This window comes from Mastigoproctus giganteus, chromosome 10 (genome assembly GCF_048544385.1).
Source record: "Mastigoproctus giganteus isolate SK-2022 chromosome 10, ASM4854438v1, whole genome shotgun sequence".
Taxonomy (NCBI): Eukaryota; Metazoa; Arthropoda; class Arachnida; order Uropygi; family Thelyphonidae; genus Mastigoproctus; species Mastigoproctus giganteus.
The window spans coordinates 22140798-22168372 of NC_143584.1; the positions used below are offsets into that span (position 1 = coordinate 22140798).

The following is a 27575-nucleotide window of genomic DNA, read 5'->3' on the forward strand; positions in this document are numbered from 1 at the left end:
TAGCTTCCTGCACAGATTTGTGTGGTGGATAGTAGCAGAATATGCTTTTTAGCTTCCTGGTATGTGACTTAGTATTCTGTCATATTTTTGAATTTGCTTTTCTCTTTTCTACAGGGTGCAATCTTGGGAGAAAGCAGAGTGATCTCCTTTACAGCTAGGGCAACATAGAGATTCTTTGTTGCATTTGTTATGGGAGTGTTTCTTCAGGCTGCAGGTGGTACTCATAGTTATTCCTCTACACACTGTTTGGGAGTGGCTAAATTTTAGCACTTGTAACATCTAATTCAATTGGGGACGTATGGTTGTACCTGACAGTTTAGGTATCCTGCTTTCGTGGATTTTTGTGGAGTCAGGGTATTAAAGGTGAGTATGAGAATGTTGGGACAAGTGTTCCCTCTTTTTCATTATGCATTCTTTTGACCTGTGTAACATTTTGAGTCTTCAGTTCATGTGCAATTTTTTCCTCTGGGCTGTGTAGCAGATCCCATTCTCTGATAATGCTTTTTTGAGGTACTGTCATTTTCACAAGTTACTTTGAATGTCGATGATACATGGTTTCTACTAGCAGCTCGCCAGATCTTAGATGGCAAACCATTTTTGAGAAACCAGCTGTGTGCTCCAGACATCTTTTTATGACAGAGGGAGACAGTTTTCTGACAGGCTGTCTGTTAGTGACACTATGATCAGGAGGAGGAGCAGAAAAGCATTCTTATTTGTCTCTTTCTTTTGCCAGTAAATGAGTAAGAATGATCCACAGGTCCAGATGATATCTGGTGTGTGAAGCCCATGGTTGCTCCCTTAGTTCTGGAGGATAACTTTCCCCTTCAAAAGCTTCTGGCCCTGCCACATGGAGACAGTAGTGCCAACCAGTGACCAAGTGATCAGAAGAAGTAAACAGTGTATATTGCTAGTGGGGGAAGCAGTAACATTATGAGCAGTAACACTGCAAGTGGTAGAGGGTCTACGAAAGCTAGTACTAGAACTAGAAAGATGCTAGTATGTCGCACTAGAGAGATTGTGTGGAAACTATTGCATGGCACTTGGGGCCTAGCTAAAAGGCACTAGCAAAGAAACAAAAAGAATCTATAAAAAGTAGTTTTCTGGTGATCTGTAATCTTATTAATAAAATGGACAGTTTGTTCAACGATCCAACACCATATTATAACAGAAGACATAATATACAAGAATAATTAACAACATTAAAATTAAGCAGGGTTTAATGGAGAGTGTGTGTGTGTGTGTGTGTTGGGGGAGGGTATTGCCAGAGAACAACAGGCTGTGAGAATCTCAGACTTTGGATTAGAAATGCCTCTTACAATACGATGCCAGCAGTATGAGAAGGGCAAATTTGCAATTCTTGTTCTTACTCATTGTGCATGTGAACAAGGATTTGTAAGGTAATGCAATGTTCAGTTATTAAAATATTTATTGTAGGGTATAAAATGTTAGAATAGAGTATTTCTTGTGAATAAAATATCTCATTTAAAGACATTAAAGCAGTACCATGTATTTATCAATTTTAAATCTCAAATACTATTTTCAGCCCCATTCACCTAGTTTACCTAGCTGTTGAAGTGGAATACCCTGTTCAATGGCCTTAACCATTCCGTGCTCCTCTGTATTATTACTAAACTTAGACACCAAACTTGAAATAGCTATATCAATATCATTAATAAATGTTAAAAATGGCAAGGTACCAAATAATCCAGTAACATGATTAATGACTCTTTGCACAACTCCTTTCAATCTTTAAGCTCTTCAAGCACAAGGCAAACAGAATCCATAAAAAGTTACAAAAATCTATTAGTTATTGTATTACATAACAGTTATAATTCAAAAAAAAAAAAAAAAAAAAAAATCAAGAAGCGGATTTTGTCTAACCATCGCCGATTTTATTAAAAAAAAAAATATGTGAGGTGTACTAATTTTTTTTTTTTCTTGTGCAATTTTTTTTATCATTTATGACCATTTAAAAAAAGGTTCCTTTTAACTTTTGAAGTCATGCCAATTTTCAAAGTCTACTTGACTTTAAAATGTAGAACCTTGATTACACTTTTTTCATTTGAAAGTGCCCAAAGAGTACTTTTGTATTACGTTATAAATATGAGAACAAGTGTGAAATAACAAGGGAAAACAAAAAACACAATTATTTTTTTCCCATTCGCACTCAAAAAAGGCAGTTTCTCAATAATGGTATTTTACAAAACTTGATTATGTTACATAATGAAGCAGAAAACAAAGTGGGCAATATTTTTGTAGTTAATTATTTTTTTAAAATTAATTTTCAAAGTTTTCTTTGTTCCAAGTTCTTGCATTACACTGCATAGGGACTGTATGGCTATTGTAAAGTGAATTATAGAATTCCTTTTAAAAATTATGAAAGTAGCTAGCTAAAAATGTGAAAATGCAGCAGCAGAGAATATTTATGTTTTTGCACTTTCTCTGGAGCTTCATAAGCAGATACTTTCCTCGGTTCAAATATATTTTACTCAAAAACTGTACCTTCTCAGTTTTTTTTTTTTGTTTATCTTTCCCTTTACAATTGTGTATTGGACTACTATTGAACATTAATAAAATGTTCAAAAATATAGAAAGAGGAATGCCATAAAAATTCCCAGTAAACTCCTGTTGATTTTGTAACTGATATTAAATTATTATTCTCTTATAATATTCATGATTTTATTTACTCTAGTAATACTTTCAAATATATTTTGAAATGTATTATAAATATTGTAAAGTTTTAAAATGTAGTTTCACTGTGCATGTGCCATTACTTTTATTAAGTTTTCATAAAATCATTTTAAAAGTAATGGTATTATTATTTTTAAATAGTTCAATAGAAATGTAATAATGCTTAAAATTTCTGCCTGCATCTAATTTTTTTTCGCTTTTGCACCCAAATATCAAAAAAAAATAAAATAAATAAAATAAAATAAAAACATTTTCCCTCATTAGAAACTAATGCTATTTATATTTGATTTGTTCTGTATAAAGCAGCAAAAAAAAAAAAAAAAATAATAATTATTTTTAACCTTCCAAATCTTTAATTAAAAAAAAAAAAAAAAAAAAAGAAAGAAAGAAAGAAAAAGTGCAGTGTTATGATGGGCCTGGCTCATCCAACAGGCAATCACCATTTATGCAACCAGCAAACTACATCCCCCCACCAACATAGATACTGGATAATATAATACAATAATAGCCTTTAATATATTAATTTTTATTTATTGTAACTTTTAAAGTAAAATTGCAATTAGTAGAAATCCAAAGAAATTCTAAAGAATGATAATTTCATTAAATATCTGAGTCAAAAAAACTGCATTTAACATACCCAGGCACCACCAATTTGAATATCACCTCTCCAAAACGTTGCAGCTGAGCTTTTGGAATCATCATTAATCTTAATATCAGCAGACAGCTGTTCTTTCCATTCTTTGAATTCTGCTTGTGATTCACCACTGCTAATCAGAATTGTCACTGTTGCTACATGCCACACAACGAGCCGATAAAGAGCATCAAAAAGTTCTGCATGATTACTAGATTAAAGATGAGCATTAAGAATATGTAAGAGATAATACCTCTAGACTGAAATAACATAAAATTAGCAACTTTCACTTGAATATATAGTTAAGTGTATGGTTATTTAGAAATATAATAAACCACAAAAATGGAAAATGTACCTGTGTGAGGGATGGGCTCACTTTATAGGCAGGGGATTATATCTTGATACTTTACTAATGTCTTAATTAGTTATTATTTTGTTTTTCTGGGTGGGTGGGGGTTCAATCTTATACAGGATGTTTCAAATGTGCAAAAAAATTCTGGGTGTATTCTAGCATCCAAACTAAGGGTGAAGAAAAGTCTTAAATAACAGTTCGGAACAGTTATTTGAATTTTAACTCTTTGCAGTATAGCACTTTTTCAGCATTCTTTTCATGTAATACAGCTCTTAAAAAAAAAAAAAAAAAAAAAAAAAAAAAAAAAAATTGTCTTTTTGCACTGCAACGGAACACAACAATTGATGCAACGCACTAAAACAAACTAAACATTTTACTTTTTTCTTTTTATTTTTTTTTGAGCGGCAGGTGCGAAGACAGTGGGAATTGCAAGATAATAGGTACACTAATCTCCCAATGAAGACTTATAATGCCACTTGTCGCTTATTTATGACTTGCAAAATATCTGTTTATACCAATTCTAGTTATTACTTGAATTTTATGATTTCTGGTTAATTTTTTTTTTTTTTTAAATTTGGAGTGAGTCTTGAAGCGTCCCGGTTAATCCGATCCCAGTTAATCGAGTCTGCTGTATATGAAATCAAAATTATTTTTTACATCCAGTTCCTTTGTGACCACATCTATGTCTGGAGTATAACTGTAGCTTTGTCTAGATTATCCTGCATTACTTCTTTTCCAAGTGACTCCATTATTTTCCCAGGAAGAGTAGTTAGACTAACAGGTCTGTGATTACTCCTGTCACTTTTTGATCCCCCTTTGTGAACTGGAGATACAATTGCACATCCCAGTCTGTAGGCACATACCCCGAATCCAAGGATGTGATCAAAATTATGGTTAAAGGTTTGTTACTTCCTTTGCTGCCTTCCTTAATATAATTGGATGTATCCCATCTACCTCAGGTGCCTTTCTTATGTTTAACTTCAACAAATTTCTCTTCCTCTTTCCTCTCAGTTATTACAAAATTATTTAGCTCTCTGTTCTGGCATTCCATTCCCTAAAGAATTTCTTATATGTGAATGTAGATGCAAAATACTCATTCAGTTTGTCAGCAACCTGAGCAGGATCATCAACAGTTGAACCATCGATATCAAGTGGACTAATTTGATTCATCTACTTCCTTCTAGTGATTACATAATTAATGAAGTCTTTGCTGTTTTTCTTTGCATCCTTTGCCAAAGATTTCTAGTAATCTGCCTTCTCTTCATTAACCCCCTTTCTGACTTAAATAGACTAGTTTATATCTACCATAAGCTTCTGAGTTGACTGATAATTTATATGCAGCCCGTGAAATTTTCTTCTCTACCACAAGTCTCTTCAGTTCATCCGACACTCATTTAAGCCTAAACTTTGACCAGTATTTCTTAGTTTGTATGAAGCCTAGTATCTTCTACGCTTAATTTCTTGAAGGCTTCCGATTTAGGAACTGCTGATGGTAACATTAGTTGGTCCCACTATATAGAATTTAAAATCTGCTTGAGAACACTGCAGTCACCTTTACAAAAGCAAAAATCCTTCTTTTCACCCTTGATGGTCATTAGCATTAGTACAGACATATGATGCAAGAAAGCAAATTTATACAATATTAACCAAAAAAACTTCCAATTCCACTCATCCATCTGCTCCAAACGTTTGTCCAATTCTCCCTTGAATTTATTTAAACTATCAACTTCCACAATGATAGATGTTCCAGCAATCAACCACCCACTGGCTAAAGGCAAATTTCTACACATCTATTCTACAGTTGTCTTTCCTCAATTTGAATTTATGCCCCCCCCCCCAGGTGCGTAATCTGAGCAAGAGGAAGAATCCCATCAGCAATGAGCTTGCTCAAACTATTCAAGGCCTTATACACCTCAATCAGATCACCTCGCAAGTGCCTAGTTTCCAGATGCTGCAATTTGCAGAACTAATCTCATTGCCATTCTCTGTACTCATTCCAGTAGCTCTACATCCTTCTTAAAATGAGGCCTTCAGACCTGTACACAGTATTCAAAGTATGGCATGACCATTGCTTTATAAAAAGGGATAATCACCTTGTTATCCTTGCTAGCAAAATTCCTGTATATCACTGATAAGACCCCATGACATGCTCTGGCAGCCTGTCTGCACTACTCAGAAAACTTCATATCTGACTGCACTCCACTACCCTGAATATAATACCACACAGTTGGTACATTTCTCTGGGGTTACTGCTACCTATATGCAGTACTTTGCATTTGTCAATGTTAAACTTCAGTTGCCACCTCTCAGCCCATCTGCCCAACTTTTCCAGATCCTGTTGCAGTAGCATACTGTCATTAACAACCCTCCCAACCTCCGTATCATCTGCAAACCTTGACATCAAGCCTGATATAACTTCTCAATATCACTGATAAATGCAGAACACAACAATGGGCCCAACAACAAATCCTGGGGAAATCCACTAATAACATTAGTCCACGAAGAGCAGTGTCCACTGATTACCACTCTCTGTCTTCTCCCACTCAACCAACCCTTTATCCATAGCAACAACTTGCCCGTAGCCGAGTGGTCAGGAGTGGTAGTGCAATAGCACACGCTCTTTGAGTAGACCGGGGTTCAAGCCCCTGACTGCTGAATACGGTCGATCTGCCAACCCGCACTGGACCAGCGTGGCAGATTATGGTCCATTTTTCCTCAGCATGAATTGTTGAGGAGGCTTCCATCCTGCAGTGGGTTGATAATGGCTGCACTTTACCTTTTTTACATCTTTAAGTAAATCACAATTCAATACTTGTTATTTGGTTTTTTTTAGGAGCATTAGCAACTAAGGCCATATTGCTCTGGGGATATGTGGTGGTCATTCCCTGACCTTTCCACATCCTTCGTATTTGGAGGTCATGGGCTCGAACCCCGGTCTAATCAAGAAGCGTGTGCTACGCACTGCCGCTCCTGCCCACCTGGCTATGGAGGCGCCACAATTCAATACATTGTGATCACTGCCATCTAGTGGTTCTTTTATCTGCAGACTCTTAATGCACGAATAATCACTGCTGATAATCAGATCAAGAGTATTACTTCCTCTTTTTGCCTTTCTAACATGCTGCTGTAGAAAAAAGTCATCCAATAAATCCACAAGTCTTGCTAGTCTGTGAGTGACCAACCCAAAAGTTACAGTCAATATCTGTAAAGTTAAAATCTCCCATTATAAGACATTCTGATTTACTAGCACATTCAATTTCTTCGTACTGTTGTTCGCTGTACTCAGTGTCATTAGTCCTATAACACACTCTTACCCTCATTTTTGCTTTCCCAGTGCTTATGTCACACCAAAGTTGACAATGGGCAGCCAGTGCACTCAACACTGCACTGGCTGCCCATGTCAACTGGATGCACTGCCTTAGATTTTATGTACTTCTTAACCAACAGCACAACCACCCCGCCTCCTATCCTATCTGGCTCCCACACCAAACTACCCATGCAGCCAGAGAGACTTCAGATCACATGTTTGATTACCTGCATTATACAGACCTGCGGTTCACACTTGAGATTGAAGTAGGCAACCTACAAAGGGGTCAAGAACAAAATAATAGAAACAAAACAAAATTTTGCAGCATACAGCAATTTTGCAAGTAAGGTGTTCAAGAGAAGCCTTTCATTACTAAGACTTTTCTGATGACAAACTCCACTGGACATGACCACAATCCGGATCAAAACATGCTGGCTGGGGCCTTTCCACCTGGCAGGATCATATGCTAACTTCCAGTTGCATGTAGAAATACAACCTGCTGACCCCTTCTGGGGTGGGAACATGACAACCAAAGAAGACCCCTGACGAAGACTTGATGGCCAGGGAACCCTTCCTCCCCGGTGGATACTAGACTAACTTCTGAACAGAGATGGAAACTAGATGCTGATCCCTTCTGTGGTGGGATTAAGCTGATCCCATCTGGTTTTCAGCTGTGGTGGTAATTATCAACTGCTGACCTTGGCCTAGTCTGGGTTGGGAGCCTGCCAGCAATCCTCAGATGACAGGGACGCCCGGCTCCTTTTGGGTGCTACCGGTGTGGGATCCTCCTACTGTTCCTAAAATACTTTTACCTCATCCTTCTCACTTCTGTTTTCAGAGAAGCCTTCTACTTACAACCCCAGCTTCCTATCTGGTCCCCCCCACCCAAACCCAAAACTTCTTCAGCTATCTCTCCACTCTGTTCTGCTATTTTTTTTTTTTTTTTTTTTTTTTTTTTTTTTTTAACTGGGGTAGAGTACATGGCACAACCTGGCATGCTTCCACATGGCAAAGGATGGGAGGCAGGAAGCATCCGGCCGGGTGTTGGATGCTCCCAGATGCCAGGAGCTGGTCACACTGCACCAAACTGACACATACCACACAACACACATACGACCAGCTTGGCTTACGCCAAACTCTCAGATGCTACAGCAGTCAATGGGGAGAACCCTGCATCTGCCACAAAGCACTTTAGACACATTTGACATTTGTCCTTTCTGTATACAATGTTCTCTCCATATTCAAATTCTGCATCTTTTATATTTGAGTGACACCACATTTCTGATATTCCAACAATGTCTGCATTTGATGTCTTGACCAGCACATCACATTTACTATGCTCCTAGCATTGGTGCACCAAGTATATATACAACTGTTCTTACTCTTAGTTACCTTAACACGGCCCATAAATTTACTTGTTTCATGATGACTCCCAGCAGTCCTCAAAACCTCCAAACTTTGCTTTCAAGGCTGTTGTTGCTTGTTCCAATAGAAACAGTGCAAGAATTATTTTCACCTCTGCCTGCGGCTATCATTAATCTGTTAGTCAATGTTTCTGTTTGTTCTATAATAATGTTATTGTCATTTTTCAGTTCTTGAATAAATTAGTTCTGATTTACTAACATTAAACTTGTTTATAATTTTGATGTTAATGATATTCATTTCACAGAAAATTTAAGATCTTTCTGTATAGTTCTTCAATTCTGCTTGTAATTCAATTCCTCTTTAATCAATTATTGCTTTGGCCTAATATTAGAGTTTAATTGCTTTTTCAATACAAGTAAATGATATGAATCAATACTTTTTGATGACAAATTGACAATATTTGGCTTTTCCCTAAATCCTCTCTTCTTTATGTCATGAGTTGACTCTTTTTCACCCCACATAAAGCATCATTTCCATTCATTTAATTTCTCTATTATGTCCTGTAATGCCGAAATTTGTTCTGCTAATCTATTAATATTAAAATGACACTCGCTGGTATCCATTCTATTCCTTAATTCTGTAATTTGAAGTTATGCAGATCATTATGTAATTTGGTTTTCTTAACACACAATTTTTCAACTCTTGCTTAAAAATAGCATATTTAATGATGCAGGAAAACTTCCAGAACTCTATTTTTATACTGATTTTTGCAAATTTGGAATAATATTTTTATTCAAACACTTTTTTAAAAAAAAGGCAATGTGTAATTTTGAATTAAAATATTTTAATACTACCTTATTAAATTGTCTCATGTCAGCAGAAAGATCAAGTACATGCACCATACATACTGGCATGAATAAAAACTATCAGGATCTATATTTAATTCTGTTCTACTACTACACTATATATACAGGTGCACATAATTAGCAACTTTTCATGGCAAGCTTACCTTAGTTTTAATCCTAATAATAATGCCCCATCAATAATTACATCAATCAGGAATGTTCCTATATCAAGACAAAGAGCAAATAAATACAAAAATAAAATACAGGATATGATTAGCTTCTGTGAATCTAATTTTTCATAATTTATTATTCATTATTATTCTCTATAGCTGTTGCAACCCTCCACACACACACACACACCCCAAACAAAGTGAAAAGCCCTTAAGTCTCAATTTTTTAATTAAAATCTGAATTCCAATAATAAAACAAGTGGAGATTATGGCATCTTAATTTTTTTCACAGTCTTTTAAGTTTACACTGGTCAACACATAAAATATTATGAAAACAAAAATACCCAATCTTGACTAATTTTATGTTGCTGAATACAAAAATCACCATTGATTGGCTCTTGTTTTCGAATTACAGTTGGGGTCTTATATTAGCAAGTTACTCTACATTATCCACTACACCTCTCTGCAAAACTCATGACAACACCGCAGTTTCGGTACCACCACACTCTCATCACATGATAAGTTGTGGTCACCTCAAATGAGTCTTCAACTCTGTTGCAGTAATCCTTGAATACGCCTAGGTACTGGGTGATTTATTCTTAGTTAATGGTTGTTCTCTGTGAGATTCCTACTTTTTGTGCAGTATTTGTGTCGTCTAAGATTAATATGCCCTGTAATTGTGTAAATAGTCCGGATGACTTCTGTTACACATATGGAGAAGTCACATTAACTTCAAGAAAGCGTCCCTTAAATCGAGCCATAAAAAATGCCTATTTCTTCTACTTTGGGTGTAAAGTAGGTGACCAGGACAGAACTGGGCTCCACATAAATGCTGCATTACTTGTTCATCAAAACTCAACACATGAGTGAATTGAAAGGGACGTTTTATGACCTTCGCAGTGCCCATGATATGGAGGAAGCCAACGAATCATGTCACAGACTGTTACTTCTGTATGGTGCCTCCTATTAGAAAAGGGATGATAATGAAGAAAAAGTGGACAGCGACATACCCAAATATATCATCTGCAATTCATCCCATGCCTCACGGTGAAGTACTATCTATACCTGAACCACCCAACTGTTTTTCTGCACACTCTGATGAAGACACTGATGAACATCAACTTGATATACATGAAGAAGTACAGCAGTAGTCTATGTCAAGGGATCCACCATTTTGTCTAAATCTTTATCCTTCTGAACCACATAAGATCACAGAAAGTGAGCTTAATGACCTTATCATGGAACTCGAACTGCCAAAGAATAAGGCAGAGCTTTTGGCCTTAAGGCTACAATAGTGGAATCTTCTAGATCATTCTGTGACAGTGACAACATTTTGTACTAGAAATAAAGATTATGATAAATTCTATCAAACAGAAGGTGAACTCACTGTTTGTACGGATGTTGATGGTCTAATGGCAGCAATAAACACGAAGCATGTTCCCGAAGAATGATGACTATTTATAGATGCTGCTAAGATTAGCTGCTGTGTTATTACACAATGGAAATATGCTGCTTCAATACCTCTCGCGTATGCCGTCCACAAAAAAGAGACATATGCAAACATGGAGAACATCCTCTTAGGTATACACTACCAGAAGTATGAGTGGCAGATATGTGGTGATTTAAAAGTAATCGTCATTTTATTAGGACTATAAAAGGGTTAGGCTAAGTATTGTTGCTTTCTCTGTGAGTGGAATAGTCGTGCCGAAGATATGGACTAGGAGAAGAGGAGTTGGCCTCAATGTTGTTGTTGTTGTTGTTGTTTGGTTTTTAGGAGCATTAGCAACTAAGGCCATATTACTCCAGGATATGCGGTGGTCATTCCTTAACCTTTCCGCATCCTCCGTATTTGGTGGTGACGGGCTCGAACCCCGGTCTAATCAAGAAGCGTGTGCTACGCACTGCTGCTCCTTCCCACCTGGCTACGGAGGCGCCTTGGCCTCAATGAAAACCATTAACACCTGGAATGAAGAACACAGCATTCGAACCTCTGGCAGATCCAAATAAAGTTTTGCTTCCACCACTCCACATCAAACTGGAGCTACTAAAAATTTCGTGAAGGCTTTGGAGGTGAACGGTCCTGTATTCACATAGTTGCAAGAGAAATTCCCAAGACTTAGTACAGAGAAGATTAAGGCAGGCATTTTCATTGGTCCACAAATAAGACAACTTCCCAAAGATGAACAGTTCGAATGTGTCCTTAGTGATAACAAGAAATCAGCGTGGAAAGCCTTTCAAAATGTTTCAACTGGTTTTCTAGGAAATGTTAAAGCCATCAACTACAGACAGCTTTTAGAAGATCTCATTACTTCTTATGAAAAAATTGGATGCAACATGTCATTGAAGATGCATTTCTGGTACTTACTCCTGGATTTCTTCCCACCAAACTATGGTGCTGTCAGCGACGAACATGGTGAGTGGTTCCATCAAGACATCACAGCGATGGAACAAAGATACAAAAGCAAATGGAGTGCCACCATGTTTACCTAGCCGATTATTGTTGGATGGTGAAAAGGGATGCTCTCAAAGCTGAATACAAGCGAAAGGCAAAAAATGTCCTAAGTTTGATACAGGTATGTTCGTAGCTACATCTTACTGCCATATAAATAAAAAATGCCTTGTGTAAATATAAAAACTACTTTTTCTTTTTTCGAAAACAAGAGCCAATCTTCCATTTTAAGCACTATTTCAGTGTTTAGCAGCACCCCAAAATCTATAAAGTAAACTTACTTTCATGTCTGTAACAAGATAGGACCCAAAACTGGTTGTTCAGTGTTATCTGTGATTGATACTATTTCTATCAAATTTAATTTACTTTATTTGAAATATTACAGTTTAGGAAAAACTGAAGTGTAGAACTACAAAGAAATTACAAAATATGCACTTACCTGGGGTAGGAAACTGATCAGAGAGATTATGGATAGATTGGGCTAAAAAACCAGACACTTCACTAGATGAAAAAATTGTGTATAATAAAAATTGTGTATTGTGCAGATAAACACAAAAAAAAGTTATGATTTAAAAAAATTTCATAGCTTTAGCTTAAGTGCTTACTCTTATTCTGTTAAAGCCAAATATGTTCATTAATTGTTTGGAAATATGAATTAAAGAGAGACAATACTAAGCGAATTTAGTAGTTAAAACATTTAATGCACTACACTAACTCTGGAAAGACTAATCTTACATAACATAATAACAGTTACTGATATATGATTTGAACTACAGAATGCAGAAATTATAACATTTGGCTAAAGAAACAATGAATACTGTAATGGATAATAAAACAATCTCTTGGATTTCACTTGAACTATATTAACAAGAAACCATTAACAAAGTTCAAGGTGTAATTACCAAAGCTCCAGAGTAGTGATTCTCAACTGTAACACAAAAAAAAATTAGTCTGATGTATTAACACCATCTGTTCAATTGCCTGAAAGGCATCTATTAACCTAAATGTAACAATTTTTTAAGCATACCGGATTACTGTATTTTCATCTATAATGTGCAATTTGTTTCATGGAAAATGCCTAAAATTCCCCTGAACCTCTGGTGTAAAATTATACCAGGTGCATATAGTGATATATTTTTTTTTAAATCAGAGTGTATATTGTTGTTGACAAGCAAATGTGAGTGAGGACTTACACATTTCTCACTAGAACTTGTCCTTCATTCCCAAGAAAATGATCCCCCCCCTTTAAAAACTTCAAGTCTTTTAAGGAATATTGAATCAGCAATTTTCAATTAACAGTAGACAGTTTTAATAGATGGTAACACAAAAATTCTTGGAAATAGGAGATTGCATCTATCATACATTATTGTCTGATAAATTTAAAAAAGCTGAAATTCTCTGGAGTTCAGATCCAGCAGTTGATAAATTGAATTATGTGTAAATAAATACACTAGTGATTCATCACTAATATTAACAGAAGAAACAAGAAACAAAGCTGATTGACTGGAAATGCTTTGCATTCTACCAATTTCACTAGCAACTTCCCAGATAGTTAGGCACTGATTACACTCGATCAGGTCACAAGTGATTGAATCATCAGTCTTTGAAGTTGAAGGGAGCCAGAATGAGGATCACTTTCAATGGACAAGTGACCTTTTTTTAAGCTTTTCAAACCACTTAAAAGTTTTCAAACGACACATAGCATCCTCACTGAAAGCTGTTTTTAATATTTTCGCCTAATTAGAAACAAAATTTGATGCTCGTTTGCTGCTCAGTAGAATCGCTCATTTTAAAATATCACAATGCACATAAAACAGTCTATTTGGTAAAAAGGTAAAGTGCAGCCATTATCAACCCACTGCAGGATGGAAGCCTCCTCAACAATTCATGCTGAGGGAAATGGACCATAATTTGTCATGCTGGTCTGGCGGGTTGGCAGATTGACTGTATTCAGCAGTCAGAGGTTTGAACCCTGGTCTACTCAAAGAGTGTGTGTGCTACTGCACTCCCGCCCCTGACCACTCGGCTAAAGAGGCTGAATAATTAAAAGACTAAATTCAGACAAATGGGTGATTCGTGCATTACTAAGTCAGTCCCAACTTTTGATCACACCTTGTATATCTAACACAGATTAAACTTATACACATTAACAAATAATATTTTGCTCTGCATGTTCCATATATTATATGTAATGAAATTTCATTCATAAATTTACAGAATTTGTTTAATTTTTTTTTTTTTTTTTTTGTGAAAAAGAGGAGAAACATTATGTTAGCATGGTGAACAGAAAAATTGGGGAGGACCCAAACTCCACCATAAATCAACAGAGTTGGCAACTAGGTAATAATAAAATTTTATGATATTTTATAAAGGTATCATGTGCTAATTCTAAATCTGGATTAAACAGAGACCTAATAAATGCTTATGGAGACTTCTGTGAGTATGCCAACAAAGACAAAATCATAAACACTTACGCTGAAACTGGTGTAATATCATCACAGCAGGAATATTGTTGCTCTTGAAACAATGAAGTCCATTGAGTATCAATGGGTGATGAACATCCTTCTATTTTATCAAATTCAGTTTCTTTCCATTCAATATTCTGAAAGTAAAATATTGAAGAAGTTTGTAAGAATATAATTAAGAAAATTAAGAATATAATAAAAAAAATAATAATTTCAAGATATACAATAAAGGTCCCTAAAATGACAGCAGGTAGACAGAACTTCAGTAGAAGTTTATCTGTTTACTTGTTTGTTTATTTATCAGCCAAATAATTGTTTACCTGATGGTATTTCTCCACTTGTTCTCAAAACACCTGTGCTCCTGAACTTACTCCTGTTCTTTGCCACCTTTTTTCACTTTCTTAGTAACGGCCGCATGGTGCAAGAAAGCCTATGGCTTATGCTGCACCAGCCAAAAAAAAAAAAAAAAAAATCCGAACAAAACAATGATAAAAAAATAAATAAAATAAAATAAAATAAATAACTAAATAATAATAATTAATAAAAAAAAAAGGAAATTAAACCTATCATCCTATGCGCTTCCCTTACCCGAGACTACTATCCAGATGACCTTTGAATTTCCCCAAAGTGTCGGCCTCTACCACCCATGAAGGCAACTTATTCCAGTAATTTATAACTCGCTGGCTAAAATAAAACTTCCTGCAGTCCAATCTAAACATTTCCCCCTGTAACTTGAATTTATGTCCCCTAGTTTTAGCATCATTTATAATCTTGAAAATTTTGTCCTCATTCATTTTACTGATGCCTCTCAGAGCCTTAAACACCTAAATCAAATCTCTTCTAAGGTGTCTAGTTTCCAAACTCTTATTCCAAAAGCACCTTATTCCAAAGGTGCTTTTCCTTCTTGGAAATTTGCTCATATCCAGTCAGTTCCTAAAAAGGGTGACAAATCCCTCCTATCCAATTATCGTCCCATCACAATTACTTCTACTCTTTCTAAAGTAATGGAGAAATCAATTAACTGCCAACTGTTAAACTACCTAGAAGCCTTCTGTCTGATCAACAATCACCAGTATGGATTCCATCAGTGTCGATCCACTGGTGATATTCTGGCTTATGTTACTTATTTATGGACAAATTCAATAGAAAAGTTTGGTGAAACACAAAGAGTTGCTCTTGACATCTCAAAGGCTTTCGATCGTGTTTGGCATAAATGTCTTCTAAACAAGATGGTAGATGGCTCTCTATCTTCTAACTTCACTAATGCTGGTGTCTCTCAAGGTTCAATTCTACCCCCCCCCACTCTTTTCCTCTTGTATATTAATGACCTTCTTCCGTTGACTGGAAATCCTATCAGCAGTTCTGCCGATGATAGCAAATTGCATTCCACTTTCCATTTTGAGAAAACCTGCCCTGCTCAATCAGCTTCAAGCCGACCAGGCTAGACAGGTGAGTAAAGTGCCTGCCTGGCAACCCAAAGGTCGTGGGTTTGAATCCCGCCTCGGGCTTGGATCAGAGTAGAAAAATACAAAACCTTTCAGAGGTGCAATATGGCCACAGAAGCCGATGAGCCAACAAAAAAAAAAAAAAAAAAATCAGCTTCAACTTTTCGAATATCCACTACCAGTTCCTTAAATGTCGATCTCCTGGTAATCCTACAGTGCGGCAAAGACAACTTAGTTGATTTCAATCCTTCTAAAACAGTCTTGTCTTATATCTCAAAAAAAGGATTCTTCTGCTCCTATGCTTATCTTTAGTGATACTCGATTTCTAGGCAAGACAATATATCTCTTTTGGGGATTACCCTGACTTCTAATCTCTCTTGGCAAAAGCACATTACAAATATTGCTTCCTCTGCATCTAAAAAACTTGGTTTTCTCTTTTGCTCTCGGCGTTACTTTTCTTCTTCCAAACAGCTGTTGACTCTGTACAAATCGCAAATCTGCCCTACCATGGAATATTGTTCCCACATTTGGGCTGGTGTCCACAAAACCTCTCTCAGGCTTCGAGATTCCATTCAGAAGAGGGCAGTTAGGTTAATTAATGACTCCTCTCTAACAGAGTCTCTCCACTCGCTGTCTCATAGATGTGCTGTTTCTGCTGCATGCCTTTTCTACAGATACTTCCATGGGCACTGTTCTTCTGAATTGGCTTCTATTATTCCCGCTCCCTCTTTCAAAACAGTTCAAACACGTGCTGCCACCAGCCAACATTAGGTTAATTAATGACTCCTCTCTAACAAAGTCTCTCCACTCGCTGTCTCATAGATGTGCTGTTTCTGCTGCATGCCTTTTCTACAGATACTTCCATGGGCACTGTTCTTCTGAATTGGCTTCTATTATTCCCGCTCCCTCTTTCAAAACAGTTCAAACACGTGCTGCCACCAGCCAACATCCATTTACTGTTCAATTTCAAACTCACAGAACCAACTTTTCATCTTCCTCATTTATTCATTCAACAGCCGTTTTCTGGAACAACTTTCCTTCGTACGTATTTCCTGAAAATTACAGACTACAGAAGTTCAAGTCTAATGTCAACAAATATCTTCTTTCATCTTCTCAACCTCCAACCCAAGCACAGTACTAAGTACTATATGTTCTAATACCTCTCTTGTTTGGGGTTTTCATAAAAAAAGCCGACCGGGCTAGCTGGGTGGGTAAAGTGCCTGCCTGGCAACCCAAAGGTCATGGGTTCCAATCCTGCCTCGGGCTTGGATCAAAGTACTGCAAAAGCCTTGGGAGGTTCATTATGGCCACAGAAGCTGATGCGCCAACAACTACCAAAAAAAAAAAAAAAAAAAGCAGATACTTTCCTCGGTTCAAATATATTTTACTCAAAAACTGTACCTTTTCAGTTTTTTTTTTTTTTGTTTATCTTTCCCTTTACAATTGTGTATTGGACTACCACTGAACATTAATAAAATGTACTAACTATAGGTTCCAATACCTCTCTTGTTTGGGGGTTTCATAAAAAAAAAAAAAAAAAATATATATTAGTAAAATGATAAGAGGAGTTTACCTCAATATAGTACGTAGAACACTTCCGTATGATACCCTCCAAAAACGGAAAAAACGAAAAAAAAAACCGACAACCTACCGGTACATTAGAGTAAAATATAAATAATTAAATAATCAATTTAATTTTTTAATTGATTTGAATTGTGTTAAATTGATTATTTAATTATTTATATTTTACTCTAATGTACCGGTAAGTTGTCAATTTTTTCGTTTTTTCCCTTTTAATTTCTGGAGGGTATCATACGGAAGTGTTCTACATACTATATTGAGGTAAACTCCTCTTATTATTTTACTAATATTATTATCAACGTAGAACATATTGAGTAGTACAGCTCTGATTCATACTACACACACACACACACACACACACACACACACACACACACACACACACACACACACACACACACACACACACACACACACACACACACACACACACAGGAATACCTCACATAGCGCGGTTTCGAACAGCGTGGTTTACAAATTGAAAAAAAATTAACTGCATTAGACACCAATACATTTCATATGTATGTATTATGCCAGCACGTAGGCCAATGCGTTATGGATTCAAGGCCACGCTGACTGTTGTCGCAACTCACATTATATACAGACTCTGCTAGCATTCATACATTAGTAAACACTAGATTCCAAGCGGTGAGGCATTGACTATGCGTAAGCCGTACAAATCTTTTTCAAATATTTTTATTAAAGATTATTTTTTAAAAACGTTACGCCTCTATATGCAAATATGAGTGGAAAGAAGAAATGTAATGGCGCTGAGTGTTCTTCTAGATCCAAACATCAAACGAGGTATGAAAGTAAGGCACGAGTTGCAAAATGACATTCGATGTTATAAAGAGATGTATGCAGATAAAAATAATAAAAAAACTGTGCAAACAAAGCTGATTAGTTATTTTTCAAAATAAAAATCATTTGTACTGTACTTACTAGTATTTTTCATTTTTATCACTTTAGTTTCTTTTTTTGCAAGAACTTTGTGTGCATCAATTTATAGTAAACAAACACCCATATATTTTTGCAACTCAACCCATATAATCAAATTGTTGGAACGCATTACATTAAAATACATACTAATAATACCTCGATCAGTGCGGTATATTTTTGGCACGAATTAACCGTGCTATGCGAGGTATTCCTGTATATATGTGATGATGTATAAAAATATAGACGTCCCGTCATAGTGAAGGAATACTAGTTTACAATTTGAAAGTGGTGCCATAAAATGAATAACAAATAATAATTGTTACTAGGTCAATAAAACATGTAAGGAAAAAAAAAAAAAAAAAATCAATGGTGCATGCCTGAAAAATTATAGAGGTGTTTTATTTTCAAGAACTAATGGTTTTTGGAGAAAGCTCATCAGAGCACATGGTGCATATCACAAGAGGCACTGAACGCATATAGCAGGTAGCAAAAAGTTTGACCATTCAAAGAAGAAAGCAACTCCCAAGATTTGTGATGTTAAACACTGTTAACCTGGCACTGTTCACACTGCACATCTCAAGTACAGTACAGAAATGTTTGGTCCAGGTTAATGACTAAACCATTCTCTATAGTTTTCAAACAAGAAAACAGTAGAGAATGGTTTAGTCATTAACCTGGACCAAACATTTCTGTACTGTACTGATTTCAATACTTATTTTATGTAAATTAAGTTCAAAAATATTTAAATTTTTAAAATATGCTGTGGTAACAATTTATTATAGGGAATGAAAATGTGGTTATATCATTTTAAATTAAATTAAATTTAAGAAACACTTGAACCACTAAATAAATACAGCAAAATAATTAATGTTGTAGGGTTACAGGTATGGCACGGTGCTTTTCTGCTCCTACGAACCTAACTATGTCTATACCAAACAAAAAATAAGGAATAAAATTCATAATAAGCCAAAACAATACTCACCTTTGTTTCTTTGTGGTTTTTCTGTCTGTGGTATTTTCGGTTTAGTGGCATATATTCTTCGGGTATGGGTATTTGTCTCTTTGGGCAGGGAGTCGTGTGCTCACTACCCCAAGGAATGAGTGTTGCTTTGGTTCTTTTTATTTAGTTTATTATGTATTTTATTCCTTATTTTCTGATTTAGGGGCGGATAGGTTCATAGGAACAGAATAGCACCTTGCTTTACGTATAACTCTAGAACAGCATTAATTATTTTTCTGTACTTATTTCATGATTTAAGTGTTTCTTAAATTTAAAATGAATTAAGGGCTTATGCCTCAGGCTGCAAGAGAATTAGACTACATACAAGTTAGCGCAAATGCATCATATTAGTACACAGCTAAACTCTGAATTAGCAAATTTTTGCAAAGGCAGCATCATTTAAGTTATATCTCATATAACTCATTGTGAAAGTATTCACAATATGAGATATAACTTAATTAAGATTATGCCGCCTCTGCAAAAATTTGCTAATTCAGAGTTTAGCTGTGTATTAATACAATGCATTTGCACTAACTTGTACATAGTGTTTCTTAAATTTAATTTAATTTAAAATGGTACATGTTTTACAACTTTTATTTCAAAATAAAAAAATATATATATATATTAATTCTGCTAAAAATTAAAAAAAAAAAAACAGTGGACACATATATACAGGGTGATTCACTACCAGTGCGACAAACTTGCAGGAGGTTGTTGTTGTTGTTGTTGTTATTACAGTGAAACTTCCCTTTAACGGACAGCCATGGGGAACGAAAATGTGTCCGTTAGAGAGAAGTGTCCGCTAACAAGAAGTCTGAGGGAGAAAAAAAAAAAAAGAAAGAAAGAAAAATCGTTAAACGTTTAATGTAAAATTAAATTAAAATATATACAGATTTTGAACAATATTTTTGTAAATAATATACATACAATTGTGCTATGCATATTATTACTTTATCTTAAGAAAAATGCATACAGAAATCACTTATTTTCTTCTGCACCTTCTTCCGGCTGATAATTTTGTTTTCAACATTTGTTTGGAGTGAAGAAACCATCGAAAGTCCTTCAGTATCTTCTTCAGTGGCGAAAAACATTTTTAAACGATTGATTTGTATGAACGCTTCTTCTATTTTCATCGGTGGTTCGTCGTTAATATATTCTTCGACAGAATGACCTCCTTCCATTTCTTCATCCTCATGAGGAACTTCTTGAAAAATATCGATGATAATGTCGTTGATATCTAGAGCACCATCTTCTGTAGTGAGGTTCAAGTCTATATCTTTGTAGCCAGGGTCACTTGTAGCGGAAGTATCGTACATTATCAATAGATGTTGAAGTTCTTGTTCTTCTTGGTGCTCCACATTGCTGTTCACAACTTCAATTTTTGCGTTTGAGAAGCCAGACTTTATGACAGTTTGTTTTCTAATTGCGTTTACTGAAGAGGAAATCCATTGAATCGCATCTAGGATGCTGATTTTCTTTGCAAGGTCACTCGCACATGTTACATCATTCATGTTTGCAATGAGATGTCTTAAAACACGTTTTCTGTAGTAAAGTTTAAATTTTTTTATTATCCTTTGATCCAAGGGCTGACACTCTGCAGATGTGTTTGGTGGCAGAAAAATGATTTGAATGTTGGACAATTCAATGTGCGGGTGAGATCCAGCATTATCCATGAAAAGAATAATTTTTCTGTTTTGACGAATCATGTTTTGGTTAAAGTGACTTATCCATTCGCTCATGATATCTCGTGTCATCCACGCTTTTTTATTAGACTTCCAGTCAACATCCAAAAGATTCAACTTTATGCCCTTGAAACGAGGATTTTGTGGGTTTCCTATAACAAGAGGGTGTTCAAAGTCTCCCAGCATATTTGTACACAATAGTACAGTCAAGCGTTTCTTAGAAATGTTTCCGCCCTGGCACTTTTCGTTTTTTAGACTCATTGTTTTTTCAGGAAGAGCTTTAAAAAAAAAACAACCCTGTTTCATCACAGTTGTAAATATCCTTAGCTTCAAAATCACGACATAAATCTTCCAATTTGACGGTCCACTCTGTTACAACCCCAGTATCAACAGATCCACCTTCACCACTTACGGTTTTCCAAGAAATTTTATGCCGAGTTTTGAACTTGTCTAGCCATCCCACAGAAGTTTGAACTCATTTACACCCATAGATTTCGCAACCTTCAAAGCCTTTTCCCTAATAATAGGCCCATTAATGGGAATTTTTTTAGCACATGCGCGACAAATTTGAAGTCCAACAGTTTTCGGGAATGATTTTTGAACCCAATCATTTCCGTGTTGCCAAAATTGTTTGAGCAGTTCATTTTTTTTTCTTTAAGATGTCGCTTACCTGCGTCTTCCCGATTTTGAATTTTGCAGCGAGATTGCGAACACTGTTTTTTTGCTGATCATACGCATTAATGAGTTCGACTTTATCTTTTAAAGTTAAATGTTTACGAGAAGACATTGTGCACTTCACACGACACTGAACAAAACTGAAAACTGAAAAGCCGACAATATCCCCCCCCCCTGCACACACCGAATTCATCACAAGTTTTACACGTGCCTTAAAATTCTTGAAAAAGGGTTTAGAACCGTGACGTAAACCTTGATAAAATTCAGAGAATCGGAAATAGAAAATAAACACACGATTGAGGCAATACATGGAAGAAACGTTCCTAGAGAAAGGGCCGTGAGCTCGCCCGCTGTCTGTTATGGGGAGATCAAATTAAGTGCTAATCTAAACGAAACAGTGCAGATTGCCTGTCCGCGTCCATTACAGAGAATGTCCGCTAGACAGAAGCTGCAAACACGTTAAAACCAATGGAGGTGAGTTGGGGAATTTGAAAATGTCCGTTGTAGAGAGATGTCCGTTAATGAGAGGTGTCGTTAGGAGAAGTTTCACTGTATTTGGTTTTTAGGAGCATTAGCAACTAAGGCCATATTGCTCCGGGAATATGCGGTGGTCATTCCCTGACCTTTCTGCATCCTCCATATTTGGTGGTGACGGGCTCGAACCCCGGTCTAATCAAGAAGCGTGTGCTAAGCACTGCTGCTCCTTCCCACCTGGCTACGGAGGTGCCTTGCAGGAGGTGTAGGGGGCACAAAGACAAATCGGAATCACATAGCATTGCGGGGTTCGAAATGCCTTCGTCATGTGGGAGGTTGCGTGAACAAAGCAAAGAAAAAGAACAGAAACAGCAACTCGTTAGTATAACAGAAATCATTTTAATGACAAGTTTTACATAGGCAAAAAGCCATGCTACAGAAGGTGCTCAAAAGTTGGACCAGAAGCAGTCACACAGGCTTCACAGCACCGCCGCATGGAATCCCTAACATTCTGGAAGATTACTGGCGTGTCTCGAATCTCCCCGGCAGCTACAGAGATGCGAGCGACGAGGTCTTCAACTGAATCAACGGAGGTCTCGTACACCAATGTCTTCATTTGACCCCAGCAGAAGAAGTCCAGGCATGATAGGTCCAGCAATCTAGCAAGCCAATGAACCGGACCACCACGACCTATCCAATGCTGTCCAAATGTAACGTTTAGGTGTTGGCGGACGTCATTGGTGTAATGTGGGGGAGCCCCATCATGCTGGAACCACATCGAGCGGCGCAACGACTGAGGAACATGTGCTTCTTCAATAAGTTCGGGCAGGACTTGCTGTAGAAAGATCAAGTATGCCCTACCGTCCAGACAAGGGGGCAGAAGGTACGGTCCAATGAGGTGGTCTCCAACAATGCTGGCCCAAACATTGACAGAGAAACGGCGTTGAGTTGTATGTGTTTGCGTACCATGGGGGTTCTCCAAAGCCCACAAATGGGCGTTATGTTGATTGAAGGTTCCCTCTCTTGTGAAACTTGCTCATCCATGAACAATACGGACGCAGCAAATGCGCTGTTTGCTGCACTCTGCTGAAGAAACCAAATAGCAAAAGTCCTCCGGAGTGGATAATCCGCAGGTTCCAATGATTCGACGCGTTCCAGATGGTATGAACTCATTTGGTTTGTTGGCAGTATCCTCCATAGAGCAGATTGGGAAATACCCAATCGTTGGCCTATCGCTCGAGTACTCGTACTCGGATTGCCGTCTGCAAGACATAGGACATTCTCCTCACTGTCTGGCGTCCTTGTCGTTTGCTCTCGATTCATGGTACCTCTCGTGAAACAACCAGTCTCACGTAACCTTCTGTTCACACGTGCGAAAATCGTATGATGAGTTGCACGCCTGTGCGGGAAACGTTCCTGGTACAAGCGCAGAGCGGTGCGCCCGTTACAGTCCGCAGCTCCATACGCGAGGTGCATGTTGGCCAGTTCAACGTTTGAATACTCATCCATCCTACTGCCTCGGGAACCGGTTTGCAAATGCTGACTTCCAGTGGGATCGCTGTTCACGCGACCTCCCGTTCAACATCCTCTATCGCATGACGAAGGCATTTCGGACCCTGCAATGCTATGTGATTCCGATTCGTCTTTGTGCCCCCTACACCTCCTGCATGTTTGTCGCACTGGTAGCGAATCACCCTGTATATATATATATATTGTGAAGGACACCAATATATATATATATATATATTGGTGTCCTTCACAACATGAAAAATTTGAAACTACATATGTCACGTTTTGCAAAGTAGGAGCTGTTTTGGGAGAATATTAGACTCTTTATGTTCTCTTCTGTTATGTTTGTTTGTTTGTTTGTTATTTGCTTTTTAGGAGCATTAGCAACTAAGGCCATATTGCTCCGGGATATGCGGTGGTCATTCCCTGACCTTTCCGCATCCTCCGTATTTGGTGGTGACGGGCTCGAACCCCGGTCTAATCAAGAAGCGTGTGCTACGCACTGCTGCTCCTTCCCACCTGGCTACGGAGGCGCCATGTTCTCTTCTTTAATATATGAAAACAATAAGTCTTTCAAATTCAAAACAGAGTAAGACTGTTGAAATTTAATGAAAATCGTGGGAGAAAAAAAAAACATGTAACCAGAAACTATAAAGAAACACAGCATTGGCACTTGTCCAGTACCATGACATTCCCAAAACCAAAAAGTCAAACAGTTGCAAAGAGAGCGGCATATCAACTAACAGGTTCTAGGAGCAATTTCTGTACAAAAACCATAAAAAAATAAATAAATAAAAAAAAATCATTTAAGAAACTATTGCAATAAAAAGTTTGATTATTTTAGAAAGGTATTATCTTAGCATTAGCATTAGTTGAAGCATATGATGCAAGAAAGCAAGCTTATGCAGCATCAGCCAAAAAAAAAAAAAAAAACACCCTCTCATTTCATCCATCATTCACTCCAAATCCTATCTAGCTCAGCCTTAAATTTATTTAAGCTATCAACTTCCACAACTAGAGATAGAAGTCTGTTCAAGTAATCAACTACCCACGGCTAAAGGCAAATTTCCACACATTGATTCTACAACTGTCTTTCCTCAATTTTAATCTATGCCCCCTCAGGTTCATAATCTGAGCAAGAGGAATAATCCCATCAGTGTTGAGCTTGCTCAACCCATTCAAGGCATTATACACCTCAATCAGATCACCTCGCAGGTGCCTAGTCTCCAGGCACTGCAATTTGCAGAATTTAAGCTCATCTTGGTAAGAGCATCCCCTTTTCCCCTTACCAATTTTGTTTCCCTTCTTTGTACTCATTCTGGCAATTCTACATCCTTCCTAAAATGAGGTCTCCAGACCTGTACACAATACACAATGGTCAGGTCATACCTTGTATGACCTGACCATTGTCTTGTAAAATGGGATAATCACCTCCTTGTCCCTGCTAGCAAAATTCCTATATATCATTGACAGGACTCCATGACCTGTTCTGGCAGTCCTTCTGCCTGCTCAGCGAACTTCATATCTGACTGCACAATTACCACCAAATCCTTTTCATACTCCACTTCCCTGAGCATAGTACTACGTAGTTGGTACGTTTCCCTTGGGTTACTGCTATCCATATGCAGTACTTTGCATTTGTCAATGTTAAACTTCAGTTGCCACTTCTCAGCCCATTTGCCCAACTTATCTAAATCCTGTTGAAGTACCATACTGTCTTTACTGTCATTAATAACCCTGCCAACCTTTGTATCATCTGCAAACTTGGATATTAATCCTGATATACCTTCATCAATATCACTGATGAATACACAAAACAATGTGCCCAGCACCGAACCCTGGGGAACTCCGCTAATAAGATTAGTCCATGAAGAGCAGTGTCCATTGATTACCACTCTGTCTTCTCCCACTCAACCATCCCTTTATCCATAGCAGCAATTTGCCCCCAATGCCACATTGCTCCAATTTGTACAGCAGTCTTCCATGTGCAACAGTATCAAAAGCTTTCCTGACAACCAAGTATATGATATCAAAATTATTTTTTGCATCCAGTTCCTTTGTGACCACATCATAGTATCCAATCAAATTGGTCAGATAAGACCTCCCTTTAACAAACCTGTGCTGTGTCTTAACTATTACTGCAGTCTTGTCTAGATGATTCTGCAATGCTTCTTTAACCAGTGACTCCATTATTTTCCCTGGAACACAAGTTAAACTAACAGATCTATGGTTACTTGTGTCATCTTTTGAACCCCATTTGTGAATTGTGGATACATTTGCACACCTCCAGTCCATGGGGACCTCCCCTCAGTCCAAGGAAGATCTCATAGTTATGGCTAAGGGTTTGCTTACTTCCTTTGCTGCCTTCTTTAATCTAACTGGATAGTCCCATCCACCCTAGGTGCCTTCCTTATGTTTAACTTCAATAATTTCTCCTCCACTTTGCTCTCAGTTATTACAAAATCACTTAGCTCCCTGTTAGAGTTTGATAAACTTCTGGCATTTTCCTCCTTGAATAACTCCTCATGTGTGAATGTAGATGCAAAATACTCATTCAGTTTATCAGCTACTTGAGCAGGATCATCAATAGTCAAACCATCTATGTTAATTGGACCAATCTGATTCATCCTTTTCCTTCTAGAGTTTACATAAGTAAAGAACTCTTTGCTATTTTTCTTTGCATCCTTTGCCAAAGATTTCTCATAATGTGCCTTCGCCTGCCAAAGCTCCTTTGTGATTTGATTACAGACTAGCTTATATCTGTCATAGGCTTCTGTGTCGCCTCATAATTTATATGCATCCCGTGCATTTTTCTTCTCTACCAAGAATCTCATTAGTTCATCTGACATCCATTTAGGCCTAAACCTTGAACAATATTTCTTAGTTGGTATGAAAAGACTAGTAGCCTCCAAGATTAAGCCCCCGAAGGCTTCACATTTAGAATTCACAGTTGGAACATCATCAGTTGATCCCACTGTAGTCAGCTTTATGAAAGCAAAAACCCTTCCCTTTACCCCTTTGAGTAAATCCCATATCAGCAAACTGTGTTCACTGCCACCTAGTGGTTCCTTTATCTGCAGATTCCTAATGCATGAAGAATCACTACTGATAAATCAGATCAAGAGTATTACTCATCTGATTGCCTCTGAACATACTGCTGTAGAAAACAATCATCCAATAAATCCCCAAAGCCTTGCTAGTGTGTGAGTGAGTGACCAACCCACAAGTTCCAGTCAATATCTAGAAAGTTAAAATCCCCCATTGTTAGACATTCGGATTTACCGTCCCAGTATTTCTCTGCACAATTGTTCATTACACTCATCAGAGTCATTAGGCCTATAACACATACTTACTCTCGTTTTCCCTTTCCCAGTGCTTGTCACACCACACTCACTCAACATTGCATTGTCCATCAATGTCAATTGGATGCACTTCCTTCGATTTTATGTTTCTTAACTAACAGCATAACCACTCCTCCCTCCCTTCCTGTCTATCTTTTCTGTACACATTGTACTCCCCAAATTCCAATTTTGCACTGCTTATATCTGTGTGACACCACATCTCTGATAACCCAACAATATCTGCCTTTGATGTCTTGAAAAGCACTTCAAACTCATAAAATTTATTAACTATACTTCTAGCATTGGTATACATACAAGTACACATGCACCTGTTCCTACTCTTAGTTACCGTAACACAGCCCACGTATTTACTTATTCCATGATGACTCCCAGTAGTCCTGGAAATCCCCAGAACCTTGCTTTCCAGGCTGCTACTCATTCTAATAGAAGCAGTGCAAGAATCACTTTTGCCTCTGTCTGCAGCCACTGTTAATCTTTTAGTCTGTGAATCCCCCCCCCCAAGCTAGCAGTTTTCCGACCCACCTAACACTGCCTTGATAGCATCGGCAAATATTCTTGAAAATATTGATTAACAGTTAATACCTCTTTAGGAAGGTATTAATTGTTAATCAATGATTAATAACTAAATTTAGT

General features: G+C 37.2%; 1 protein-coding gene across 1 annotated transcript in view; it reads right to left on the minus strand.

Annotated features, from left to right (window-relative positions):
* LOC150078848 (mdm2-binding protein-like) overlaps nucleotides 1-27575 on the minus strand; it is a 162582-nt gene that overhangs the window by 126646 nt on the left and 8361 nt on the right. Inside the window, exons 2-5 of the mRNA XM_090382857.1 lie at nucleotides 14285-14412; nucleotides 12250-12311; nucleotides 9356-9413; nucleotides 3329-3533 (exon numbers count right to left, since the gene is read on the minus strand). Of these exons, the coding sequence (XP_090238983.1) occupies nucleotides 3329-3533; nucleotides 9356-9413; nucleotides 12250-12311; nucleotides 14285-14412 (453 nt within the window). The remainder of the gene's footprint in view (nucleotides 1-3328; nucleotides 3534-9355; nucleotides 9414-12249; nucleotides 12312-14284; nucleotides 14413-27575) is intronic.